Genomic DNA, 13,503 nt, shown 5'->3' on the forward strand with positions numbered 1-13,503 from the left:
TCTGGCTTATGACAGAGGGTCCCCATGGCTTACAATGCCCCTGACAATGTATAAAAACTTGTCGGGGTCTATGTCCCAGTAATCCAAATCAGCGACCACCCTGAGTCAATAGCCTGATGTGGACAAATTGGGGGGGGGGGGAGAGCAGCAGCCTGCTGCCCAGCACAGTTTCTTACATATAGCAGGGAAAGCGTCCGACCAGAATGCTGATTTTGCTGGGGTTGCCAGTCAGCAGCTTGGATCCCGTCAGTGTGAGGCAGGTTCCTCCAGCCTTGGGGCCTCGTGTTGGGTAAATGGATTTCAGCTCTGGGTTCTGAGCAAAAGGGAGAGGAAGGAAAGAAGGATCATTCAGCCAAAGGAATTCAAGAGGCAGCGAACAACATCTTAGTGTTTTTAAGTGTCAGGTGTAACTTCAGCCTGAACACAGCAGAGTTTGCGCAGGTTTTTCCGGAAGCTTCTGGAGGTAACTTAAATGACTAGACGTCTGGACGCAGAGTAAACTATATACAGGATTTATTAAAATAAAATCCAGAGTTTCTATGTACAGCTTTAGAACTCAAAAACAAAGTAAAATAAATCATTTCCTCTCTCTCTCACACACACACACAACTGATACAGCACCTCTCCTCCTACACTGACCACACTCACCACACCACGTACTGTGCTAGCTTTCTCTGATAACAGGTCTCAGTGCTGATCTCAACCAATGAGAGCGCAGTTACTATGGCAGAAGTAGACCTTGGCTTTCTGCCCAGTGTTAATTGCTTGTCCTAGAGTTGATTGTGTGAAGAAGCAAACTGATGGTTTCTCATGCTACCAATTTTGCAAAACCCGAACACAACAGTCCTGGCTTGGACTGAGAGTGCAAGGAGGAGGCCGAATGGCCCATCTTGTCCAGCATCCTGTTGGTGCCTCTGGGAAGCCAGCAAGCAAGACCTGATCACAAGATCTCCCCACCAAAGATCCCCAGCAACGGGTGTTCAGAGGCCTCTGACAGCAGAGGCACAACCTAGCCACTGCTTCTAGTAGCCACGGAGAGCCTTCTCCTATAGAAATGTGAAGAGGAACCCGGCTGGATGAGGCTGCCGCAAAAGGGTGACTTTGGGCATATGCTGTGCTTGCAGCTCCTTAGCTGCTTATGCACTTGCTGCTCAGGAAACAAACACTTTTCTGGCAACCATTTCTGGGAAAATACGGAGCAGCAGGTTCTCAGGGGCTGGTGGCAAAGCCGTCCATTTGTAAGGGCCACGGGTGGGAAAAAGAAGCCTTGGGGAACCTCAGGCCATGGGCCAAATGTGATCCTCCAGGCCTCTCTATCTAGCCTACACCAATATGGTGTAGTGGTTAAGAGCGGTAGACTCGTAATCTAGGGAACCGGGTTCGCGTCTCCGCTCCTCCACATGCAGCTGCTGGGTGACCTTGGGCTAGTCACACTTCTCTGAAGTCTCTCAGCCCCACTCACCTCACAGAGTGTTTGTTGGTGGGAGAGGAAGGGAAAGGAGAATGTTAGCCGCTTTGAGACTCCTTAGGGTAGTGATAAAGCGGGAGATCAAATCCAAACTCTTCTTCTTCTTCTTCTTCCCCCAGGCCACATGCCTCACCAGCCTTTGCTCTGCACCCCCCTCAAGTGTCTCTTGCCTGCCTAAAATGTGCCCTTGATGGTCCCTTGTTTGCCTGGATGGAGCACATGAGCAAACTAATATTTACTGATGCACTTGCTTTTGCTTCTGGCCCCACCCACCGCTGGCAGGCATGTGGCCCCTGAGCAGCAGCCTGGAAAGGAATGCAGCCCTCGGGCCGAAAAATGCTACCTGCTCCTGATGTGGCTGCTCTACGCAACTAGGGTGCTCTGTGCACAAAGGCGCTCCTATTTACATTCAAAGTGTTGGTGCTGACCTTTAGAGCCCTAGACGGCCTCGGCCTGGTATACCTGAAGGAGCGTCTCCACCCCCATCGTCCAGCCCAGACACTGAGGTCCAGCTCCGAGGGCCTTCTGCTGGTTCCCTCATTGCGAGAAGCGAGGTTACAGGGAACCAGGCAGGGGGCCTTTTTGGTAGTGGCACCCGCCCTGTGGACATCAGACGTCAAGGAAATAAACAAGTATCTGACTTTTAGAAGACATCTGAAGGCAGCCCTGTTTAGGGAAGTTTTTAATGCTGGGTGTTTTATTGTGCTTTTAATATTCTGTTGGGAGCTGCCCAGAGTGGCTGGGGAAACCCAGCCAGATGGGCAGGATATAAACAAACAAACAAACATTATATGCCCCACACAATGTGTTGCTGACACCAGGGCTAGCAGGGCATGGTCCCTCTCCCTAATCATGTTTACTGTATGTGTGGAGCATGCATGAATAGGACCACGATGCATTGTGAGTTTCCTGGTTCCTGCAAGTGGTACTGGGGAAACGTGCAGCATATCGGCATCACAACATACTGGATTGTTCCATGTATAAGACTAGGTTTTTTTACCTAAAAAATAATGTCAGAAATCTGGGGGCGTCTTATACATGGATACACCCCCCCCCCATTTTCTTAAATCAGAGTCCCCCCAAAACAGGGGGCATCTTATACATGGGGGCATCTTATAGGCGGAAAAAATACAGTATATTCCTTCCCTGTTATGGGAAGGAGGGACTTCTTCTTTTTATCTGGCAGGCCACGGGCGTTCTTGCAACCGGCCAGCTTTAGCCTGGGAGTTGCTGTCCAGAGACCTTACCTGGTAAGTAAACACATGTCCAGAAACTCCCTGTCCTCCTCCGGGAACCTCCACGACCACGTGCCCAGACCTCTCTACGCCGCTTCCGCCCGTGGTGCACACGATACTGCAGGACAAGGGCAGAAGAGAGGATGGAGAAGAACACCCCACCAAGGGGCACCACATGGGCTGCTCTAAACCTGAGTTAATGAGAGGGGGGGCACTTTTAGCTCTCGTCCTGGCCAAGGGGGAGACGTCACCCACCTGAACAGTCACGATGCCAAACGATTCCCCCCCCTTCCTCTGCCCCGCGTGGCTTGGCCCGCTCGGCCTTGAGCCGCACGGGAGAGAGTGAGCTGTGCAAAGCACTTTTCTGCAGCGCCAACAGATTGGATCGCACAAGGTTGCTGTTTGGTTATGGGGATTTGTGTGTGTGTGGGGGTGTGTGGCATTCCTGATGCACAGCAACTTGTCTCTGGGCACCTACCAGTTCCGTCATTCTATGTACAGTGGAACCTCCACGGAGGCGTTCGTAAATGGAGGCGTTCGCTCCCCGAAGGCACGCTTCTGCACGTGCACGAAGCACCGATAGAGCGCTGCTGCGCAGATCGCTTCTGTGCATGCGCGAGCTGCGCAGATCGCGTCTGCGCATCCGACGCCGCAGAAGCCGGATGTAAACACTTCCGGGTCCGCGGCGTTCATAAACGGAGGCGTTCGTAAACAGGACTGTTTGTAAACCAAGGTACCACTGTACTGCATTTCATTAACCTCATTTTCAGCCTAGAGGAACCACTTCAGGCAAGTTCCTTTATCCCTTTCCTCTTGGGCCCCACAGACAGGCACCAGCTTAGGAGATGGCTCAGAGTCAACACAGAAGAGAATATCCCTGCACTTTGCATGGCAGGTGGGTGTGATCAGAGCTGGTGTCTCTGCTGCGTCAAGATCAGAACGGACCAGAACCATGCCACACTGTTAATGTTCAATAAGACATACCTGCCAACGCTATACAGTACAGGTGAAACTCGGAAAATTAGAATATCGTCGAAAAGTGCATTTATTTCAGTAATGAAACTTAAAAGGTGGAACCAATATATGAGTTAGATGCATGACATGCAAAGCAAGATATGTCAAGCCTTTATTTGTTGTAATTATTTGTCGTTAGGCGGGTCAATTATAAATGGAATGTAATTAATGAAATGTAATACCGATGCTTATTTTTGTATTTTTGTAACTATTTGTTTTATTACTGTGGAATTTCCAAAAGAAAGCATTTGTAAAAAGAAAAAGAAAAAGAAAAAATAATAAGTTGCATTACTGAAATAAATACACTTTTCGACGATATTCTAATTTTCCAAGTTCCACCTGTAAACCAGGCATGTCCAAAGTCTGTTTTGGGGGCCTAATTGGGCACCCCAGCAGTTTATTTATTGGGGTAAAACCGTAAAATGCTCAAAAACTTAAACCCTAAAAAAAGCTAAAGAACTTCAATCATAAAAAAAGGTGAACAACTTTTGGGGGGGGGATCCGAAAAAAAGCTGAACAACTTTGGTCGGCCCTCACTTCATCAAATCTGGTCCTCTTTGAAAAAAGTTTGGGCACCCCTGCTAAACCTCCCTCCCTCTTTGCCCCTTTAGTAGCGAACAGCATCAACTATCCAGGCTTCTCCGCTAATAATTTTTTTTGCAGATTTCTTTCTCCGAAATGCAACTTCAGGAACAGGAGATTAGGAGGCAGGCAAATCAACGGGGAGTGAATCACAGGATAATTGGGGGTCAACCTTGCCCAATTAACATGGCGCAAGGCAGCGCTACTGTTACTCTTATTAATAATCATAACTGAATTTGTTAGTTGTTTTATCTTGCCCAAGGCAACCCGAAGCAACTTACAACAACCCAACCAAGAGTGCTGGGAGTAATTTGGTAGTTCTGCCCCCTTATCGGCCAGAAGGCATTAGAAGGCTGCCCGAAAGCTTGTCCAAAGGTGGGGTTTGTTGACAGTATATATCTTACACTTCCTTGGACGTGTCAGTCCCTGTTTCCTTTCCACCCAACGCCTGTCCTGCAGTCTTTTAGCCTGCACCTGTCTACCTGCCTTTCCTCTATGGGACTGATCCTCGGAAGAAGCCGCTTGTGCCAAAGCTACCATTCGATGGAAACGCAGTGGAATTAGAAGGACCTGGCTGAAAGAGAGAGGATTTTCTTTCCAAAAGCACTGCTATCTTTAAAAAAGGGGGGGGGGATTTCCACCTGTTGCTGCCTAGGTTATGATGGAGAGCCAAGTATCAGCTCCCTCCCGTGAGCCCCTGGGAAAGGCACTTACCTGCTAGAGATTTCATACACCAGAGCATCAACCTCGCAGGGGATTCCGGCCACGGTGACTCTCCCAGCAATGTCCTGGTGCTTCTGACCAAGGTTTGAGCCGGTGATGGTGATTCTGGTACCCCCTTCAACCAGTCCAGTTAAAGGATAAACCTGAGAAGGACAGAGGGGAAACCATCCAGGTCCAATTAAAAGCCAGGGAGAATGCAGGTGTTTCTGGTGCCAGGTTAAAAAAAATAGATTAACCTCCATAGGGAAGGGAATCTTAAAACTAGGGAGCTTCGAAACAAAAAGGCCCTTCCCCATGTTTCCAGTAACTAAACCTATTTGGATGATGGGGCGCATAACAAGACCTTGGGAAATGATACCAGCCTACGGGAAGGCTCATGTGTTAACATTTCTATCCCCAGCTTTTCAGGACTCAAACGTTAATGCTTAAAATTCTCCACTTCTCTGCCCTAGATTGCTCTTCTCATCTCTTGCTATCGGCATGAGCTTATCTCCAACACAGGCGTCTCTGCCTTTCATCTTCCTCTCCCACGCTCTCAGTGTTTTGTCTCTGTGCTGCTCTCCGGAGCCTTCACCTCCACTCTGCCCTCTATTCATTAAGCCTCTGCCGAAGTTCATCTTCCAAGACCTACTTCCTCTGCAAAGATTGCCCTTTTTAAAAAATTTAAATGGTATTGATTCCTCTCTTCAAGGTTACTTCTGCTATAATCCCTTGCAAACACACAAGGGAGCTGGGGAAACCATTCCCTGATTATGGGGTCTCAGATATGCATCTCACGATAAATCCACATGAGCAGGTCTCTTATCCTGCCCCACATTCATTCTGCAGGCAAAAATAATACAGTGGAACCTCAGGTTGCGAACATGATCCGTGCAGGAGGCACATTCACAAACCGCACCATTTGCACCCGCAGCACCACGTCTGCGCATGCGCGTGATGCAATTTAGTGCTCCTCAGCATGCACCGAAACCTGGAAGTAACCTGTTCCGGTACTTCCGGGTTCGGCACATCCATAACTCGAAAAAGTGCAACCAGCAACAATTGCAACCCGAGGTATGACTGTAATAATAAAAATTACTTGTGTGGGTGCTCTTTATAAATTATATTTTGCACATGTGCTTTGTACACTGGACTCAGCTTCCTGAACCCAAGAGTTACCACCGCCCTTCATAAAACAGTGCATTGGGCCGAGCTGAAAAGAGGGTGAACTTTTGTGAACGTTTTCCGCATCTTCCTAAAGCAGCAATTCTTTTGGTGACCAATGAGGGAAGACTTGAAAGTGCTTGCTAATTCAGACAACACTGCCCCCATTCTAACTTGGCATCCTTTGCCCCTTGTGACATAATCAGGTAGCCAAATTTGACTGGCTATTGTGATGAAATTCCATTCGGCATGTGATCCCTGATTGGCTGGGATCACCCCTCTGAAAGGAAGCATCACCATCACACACCATTAGCTTTGTTAGCCCTAAGTGAGAGCGAGGCCTCCCAATCTGATTCCCTATGTAGTGCCATTGTGACGTTGTCTCATTCACTACATGATCCCTGATTGGTTGGAATCACAAAAGTCACTATTCCCAGGAAACTATAAAGCAGGCTTCCTCAAACTTGGCCCTCCAGATGTTTTTGGCCTACAACTCCCATGATCTCTAGCTAGCAGGACCAGTGGTCAGGGATGATGGGAATTGTAGTCTTAAAACATCTGGAGGGCCGAGTTTGAGGAAGCCTGCGATAAAGCAAGTCAGCAATAACTCACAAGGTGTCATAGAGGGGTTTATTCAAAGAAACAAAACACCTCAGGCCTAGTGAGCCCAGCAGCTCTTCCCAGTACGTCATGCCCCGATGAGGCAGTTGCGAGGATGGAAGGTCCTTGCCTTCCCACAGCTCTCTTAAGTCACCTCCTCCCCCAGGTCCTTCCCAAGCAATATGAGATCTGAGATTCTGGTGCCCTGTCTGTCTCTGCTCCATCCTCTTCATACCTCTGTGGGTTCTGGGAGACTGGGGTGTGGGGGAGCTGGTAACAGTAGGAGGCGGAGAGCCCTTGGCTTCTTCATCAGCCTGACTCTCTGCCCTCCTCCTTCCCAGCCTCTGATCCTGAACTGCTCTCTACCACAGCCTCTTCCTGCTCACTAAAGCCTGTCGCCCCTTCAGCTTCTAACACCTCCTCCTCCCAGTCTGCTCCCTCTTTTCCCTCTGGCCACTCATCATCGTCACATCACCATTCCCTGGACTCTGAGCCTTCCTCTCTTGGGTTTTCCCCAGCTGGTGCCTCCCACCCCTCCTCTGCAACCAGCCAGTCCATAACCCCTAGCTGGGACAGAATTTGGCTGAAACGAGGCAGCTGCCTACGCTCCTAAATGCCAGGCTGCACAAAACGGGTGGGGATTCGTGCCCTTCTCCCTCTGCGGAGAGGGCAGCTGCTTTCCGGCATATCAAATTTACCACATCAAAAGAAGCCGCCCCCACTTCAATAGCAACCTTGGCTACCCTCGTTGGGCCATTTGGGAGCATCCTGGACCCCTGCCGGGTTTCTCCGCCAAACGCCTAGCTCCCACCCCACTGTGATGATACTCACGGCGTGAATCAGGGGAGCTGGGCATGTGTCCGCCACCTCTTCTTTGCAGGAGTCGTGGAACAGGCAGCTGGGCTGCTCCCCACTGCACCACACGCAGCCGTACTTGGCATCGGCGGTCTGGCAGCGGCTGCAGTCCAAATGCCCCACAGAACAATTGTACAGGGTCACTGCGGAGAACGAGGGAGAGAGAGAGAGAGGCACGGGTGAGCCCCCGCTAGCACAGTCCTCTGGATGCGGAAATGACATGTCCCATTTCATCTTGTCCTGGCTGCCACTCCCACTGCCGTACCTATCGCTGCTGGCACAGCTTCTCCACCCTCCTTGCAGTCTCCACCCCAGGTGGAGAAGAGGCATTGGCACCGGTGCCAATTTCGTGAAGAATCACATAAGATGCTTCCACACGGGGCTGCCACTAGGGGGAGCTTTCTGCTGCCTGAGACGGCTGCCCCAGTTTGCCTAACGGCAGAGCACTACACAACTGGACCTGCAACTAGACTGCAACTCCCATCGGCCGCAGCCACGGCTGCTGTGCTAGGTGGAGATGATTGCAGCTGCAGCTCGGAACATCTGGAGGGCACCAGGTTGGGGAAGACTGACCTAAAGCTGCAGTGATTCCCTGTCTCCCCCACGATTCTCCCCATGCCCCTTTTCCTGTACCGTGGAGATCATCGACGCTGTCCACACGCAGGCGCCTCTTCCGCTGCACGAAAATCACGGCACTGAATTCGAGCTGGGGGGCTGAGTAGCTGTACTGAAAGAGAGACCAAAAGCAAATAAATTAATAAATCGGTATTACACAGAGTTAGGAGAGTCACCGCAGCCCAACTCCATGCAATGCCTTCATCTTAGTAAAATAAGGGAGGGGGGAATAGTTCAGCTGGGGAAATCATAAGTTTGCCTTCGGAACAAAAAGGTTTTAATAAGAGAATGTTATTTTTCTTGGACCTCCAGACGCTGTGGCATTTGCAGGCAGACCTTGTACAGTTATGGAGAGCCTCCTCCTTGCAGAGGTCTGTTGGTCCCCCTTCCTGCTTTTGGGTGGGTTTAATAAAACCTTCATTTCAACAGGCCTTCAGAGGATGACTTACTGGGTGGGCTTCTTAAAAATTGATTTCCTGCTAGTTTTACCACTGCTGTTTCGATTGGGGCTTCTAAAAATGTGACTTTAGAATGATCTTCTGATTTCTTTTTAATATCCCAACCAGCTGCATCAAAGGGAGAGAGAATGGGCCAGTCCATCGGCCTGGCTGGGACCCACTGAGAATTTAAACCACAGAGCCTAATGCTTGCCGATCAGAAGGTTGGCGGTTCGAATCCCCGCGACGGGGTGAGCTCCCGTTGCTCGGTCCCTGCTCCTGCCAACCTAGCAGTTCAAAAGCACCTCAAAGTGCAAGTAGATAAATAGGTGCCACTCCAGGCATTTCTGTGTGCTGCTCTGGTTCGCCAGAAGCAGCTTAGTCATGCTGGCCACATGACCCGGAAGCTGTACACTGGCTCCCTCGGCCAATAATGCGAGATGAACGCCACAACCCCAGAGTCGGTCACGACTGGACCTAATGGTCAGGGGTCCCTTTACCTTTACCTCTCTAGAAATTTTCCCTCCGTTGGTCATTCCACCCAGTCCTTAAACATTCATGGTCTTTTATGAAAAATCAGTGCCTGATTTTGCTTGGTCTCAGGATCCCTCCATGTTCTATTTGTCTCATGACTCTTGGGCCCTGTCTGCAATGACGCTTCTGGCTGCTGAGAGTAGATGGGTTATGAACTCTTTATAAAGTGAGTGGGCATTGTTTTCTTGGAAGATGTTCAGTAGGGCCAGTTCTGGGGTGATTTCTAATACTTGTTTAGTTGTTTCTTGTACGACTGATGTCCAGAAGAGTTGGGTTTTGGGGCATTCCCGCCACATGGGGAGGTATGTGCCTGTGGAAGTGCAACCACTCCAGCATTTTGGGGAGGCTCCTGGGCGTATCAGCGCCAGTTTCCGTGGTCTTACGTACCACCTGTAAGTGAGTTTCAGGGTGGGTTCTTTTCTTTTCAATGATATGGATTTAAAGAGGGGGTTGAGACCACATTCAAGTCCATTGGGTGGGGTTCATTTCATAGCCTGTGTCGTCCTCCCATTGTTTTTTGATTATGTCGATGTCAGGGGGACTCCATGCAGGGACCCTCCCCCAGTCATCCTGACCAGCACTTCGCCCAGTGACAGCACTAGCAGCGGGTCAGGAGGAGGGAATGAGGAATGGGGCGGAGTGGAGAGGGGGCTCTCAGTCGTGTCAGAGCCTAGGCACCGACCCAGCTGGCCAGAGGAGGAATGACAGCGCAGCCTCGGCAACTCTCAAGCCAAAGGACGGGAGAAGGAACACAGCCCCTTCCGGCGCCCGAATTGAGGCGCGCGCCCACACGTAGGGCTAGGGGGAGGCGCTTTGGGGTGCCCAGGCTGTTATGCTGGTCCAAGACGTGAAGGAAGCCATTGCCAGGTTCTGAATCAGACCAGGCAGTCATGTTTTCTGATATCTCTGCACTGTAAATAATATGCACAATAAAGTTCTTAAAGACAGAGCGGACTGGAGCGTCTTTACTGGAGAATAGCCGCAACAATCCCCTGACAGTCGAGAAAGATTCTGGAGCAGCATTTAGTATATTATGGATACCACCCCCTTGTCGTGTCCCTTTGCTGTTAGGAGGAGGTTTTCAAAAGTGGTCACGGGTCTAATTGCTGCCGCTTTTACTACTGGATTGCTTAAGAAAGCATGCAATTGGTGGTGTGTTAGCCAGGGTATTTGGGTGTCCCCCTAGTTTGTTTTGTATTTCTGTGGGCTTATTATTTTTGTAGAAGTCTGCTAGGCGATATAGGCCTTTGACTTGCCAGGTTTTTATCTGGAAGTTTTGTGCTGTGTGGTGGAATAGTGGATGGTGAGCCAAGGGGATTAGTGGGGATGGGGTTGGGGACAGTTTGCCTCCTTCTTCTTTCCATACTTTAAACATGGTCTGTGTGAACCTGTTAAGTGTTGTGGGGATTTTCCTTAAGTTTCTTTTGAAGGAATGGCTATGCTGTGGTGGGGGTATTTTCGATTATGTCTCTCACTAGGTCAGGCATTCCCAAACTTCGGCCCTCCAGATGTTTTGGACTACAATTCCCATCATCCCTGGCCACTGGTCCTGTTAGCTAGGGATCATGGGAGTTGTAGGCTGAAACATCTGGAGGGCCGCAGTTTGGGGATGCCTGCTCTAGGTGTACAGGTTCAGGTAGGTAGCCGTGTTGGTCTGATGCATAGAAATATATATATATATATTTAAAAATCTCCAGTAGCACCTTAGAGACCCACTAAGCATGAGCTTTCATGTGCATGGTATCTGAATAAGTGTCATACAAAGAACAAACTTAGTTGGTCTCTAAGGCAGGCACCCCCAAACTGCGGCCCTCCAGATGTTTCGGCCTACAACTCCCATGATCCCTAGTGTAAGGGGGAGGGCTTATAGAGAACCCCCCCCCCTCATCCGAAGCAGCCCGTCGCCCAGCAGTCATGAGAGCGAAGGGTCTGATGGAGGGAGTCAGGAAACGGAGAGGGAGTGCCAGGGCTCTGGCAACATCCAAGAGGCCCTGCTCCATAGGCAGGAAGAAAGGGAGGCGGAAAGAGAGGACAGGAATCGGTCAGACAGAAGACCCGCCCCCCCCCCCGACACCGGAATGGAGGAGGAGGAGGAGGAAAGGGAGGCGCTTCTCAGTTCCGAGACTTTTATGTTGGTCCAGAACGCGGAGGGGGGCAGTGCAGGAATCTGACCTCAAGCGGGTAGACATGGAATCAGCAGTTCGTTACACTGTAAATAATGTGCACCAATAAAAACGTCTGAAAGACAAGCATGTGGAAGGTCATTACTCAAGAGTAGTCACTACAACCCTGACACCTAGCTAACAGGACCAGTGGTCAGGGATGATGGGAACTGTAGTCCAAAACATCTGGAGGGCCAAAGTTTGGGGGTGCCTGCTCTAAGGTGCTACTTGACATTTTTTAAAAAAATTAAAATATATTTCTAGGTGTACACATTGCTTCGTCTTGTTTTCTAGAATGTATGGGATTATGTGGCAATGTAGTATAGTTCTATGTTGGGGATTCCCCATCCTCCTTCTGAGGAGGGCAGGTGCAGGTATTTGGGGTTTATTTTGGGGTTTATTTTGTGTGTGCGAGGTGATAACTACTTCTCTTTATGAAGCTTCTGAGGTCAGCACTCGTGGAAACTCGAGCAGAGGCTCCTCTTCCGTGAAGGCCTTACCTGGTGCAGCTGGCATGTGATGTAGCAAAGGGATGGATTGCTTTCGTCCTGTTCGATATACGCCTCCACGCTCAAGGTCTTCCCTTCCAGCACCAACACACATTCATATTCCCATAGATTATCCTTTTAAAAGAAAGAAGAAGCACAGGGGCTGAATCCTACGAACCCTCACTACGGTGCTAAGCTCCATACAACACTGTGGTTGTCCCGTTCACTTTCACCATCTATGGCTAATTCCCCATGTCAGTGTCTCTATGCTCGGTCCTGTGGCAGAGCAAACAGCTTCTGGGGGAGAGGCATTTGCAGATCGCAAACTCCTGAGCCCACTTCTGGCATCTTTTATGATGGGATGGGCTGTTCCTGCTCATCCACACAGGTGCTCAGGGCACAGAGTGGGCTCCCTTTATTACTGCTGAGGATAATTTGTTGGGGGAGGGGTCTGCATGCCAGGAGTGGGTGGGGCCAAAGCCAAAAGCAGGTGGGCCCATGTCTATCTAGATGACGGAACATATCAAATATCCCTCCACGCAGCTCACAGTTGCATTGAACAAGAGAGATCTGCCGCCATTGCCTCTCTACCTTGGATCCAAGGGTTAAAAATCAGTGCCAGCATTGGATCAGCTCTTAAGGACAGATCAGCGGCAGAGAACATACCCCCCGGTATAGGGTGGTACATAAAATAAATAAATAAATAAAATTTTGCACAAAGAGGGTCCCAAGTTCAATTCCTGGCATCTCCAGGTAAGCCTAGGTGTGTGTCTGCTGCCGGAAACCCTAGAGAGCTGCTGCCAGTCAGTGTTGGCAATACTGAGCTAGTTGGGCCAACAGTCAGACTTGGTGAAACACAGATTCCTATTCTTATCCCAGATGTTGCCTTTTTCTTGGCCAGTTCTGATATGGTTGTTTCCTATTATTAATATTCCTATTATAATTAATAATATTATTATACATGTGAGTAGAGAGTGGTATAATAATAATAATAATAATAATAATATTGGATTTATATACCACCCTTCATCAAAAGATCTCAGGGCAATTCATAAGATAAAAACACAAGAAAAAAGCACAAATAGTTAATGAAACAGCAATCCTCCCCTTGGAAAGCTTTTGATAAGCATCTTCATAAGCAGAGTTTTGCACCGCCTCCCGCCCAGAGTGCCTGAGCTCAGTCTCTCAGCTTACCTGGTAGAGGTGGAAGTTGCTCCCTATCAGTGTGATCTTTCTCTGCACATTGACGGGCATCAGCGAGGACCCCTGAATGCCCCGCACACAGGGACAGGCTTCCGGTCCCTGGTTCAGCTCCTCATTCTGAAAGCACACAAGCGAGGCAGAAAGGAGTAAGGAAGACAGCTTTGCTGCTGCTCCAAAAAAACCTCCGGCCCAAAGAAGAAAGGCAGTGGATCAGAAATGTTACGGCATCGTTGGAAAATCGAAGGGGCTTGGACGAGATGGGTCTCTTACAACTCTACAGTTCCATGACTCTATGAAACGGGAGGCTGACTCTTTCAACCATGCTGGAAAGGCCATGGATTAGGGAACCATTACAATATGTTTCCATGGCAAGATTGGAGCTGTGTATTGCAGTTGTGTCTGTCGGGCCTTAAATAATCCTTCACCAACATGGGGGCCTCCATG

At 49.5% G+C, this 13,503-nt stretch overlaps 1 protein-coding gene across 2 annotated transcripts in view; it reads right to left on the minus strand.

Moving 5' to 3' along the window:
* The window catches only part of PLXNB1 (plexin B1), a 142,972-nt gene that overhangs the window by 34,620 nt on the left and 94,849 nt on the right, over nucleotides 1–13,503 (minus strand). For both annotated transcript variants that reach the window (XM_060271238.2, XM_088662668.1), the window contains exons 13-19: nucleotides 13,051–13,176; nucleotides 11,869–11,991; nucleotides 8,254–8,347; nucleotides 7,597–7,763; nucleotides 5,014–5,165; nucleotides 2,716–2,821; nucleotides 177–313 (exon numbers count right to left, since the gene is read on the minus strand). In XM_060271238.2, coding sequence (XP_060127221.2) covers nucleotides 177–313; nucleotides 2,716–2,821; nucleotides 5,014–5,165; nucleotides 7,597–7,763; nucleotides 8,254–8,347; nucleotides 11,869–11,991; nucleotides 13,051–13,176 — 905 coding nt within the window. The remainder of the gene's footprint in view (nucleotides 1–176; nucleotides 314–2,715; nucleotides 2,822–5,013; nucleotides 5,166–7,596; nucleotides 7,764–8,253; nucleotides 8,348–11,868; nucleotides 11,992–13,050; nucleotides 13,177–13,503) is intronic.

This window comes from Zootoca vivipara, chromosome 2 (assembly GCF_965207765.1).
Source record: "Zootoca vivipara chromosome 2, rZooViv2.hap1.1, whole genome shotgun sequence".
Classification (NCBI taxonomy): domain Eukaryota; kingdom Metazoa; phylum Chordata; class Lepidosauria; order Squamata; family Lacertidae; genus Zootoca; species Zootoca vivipara.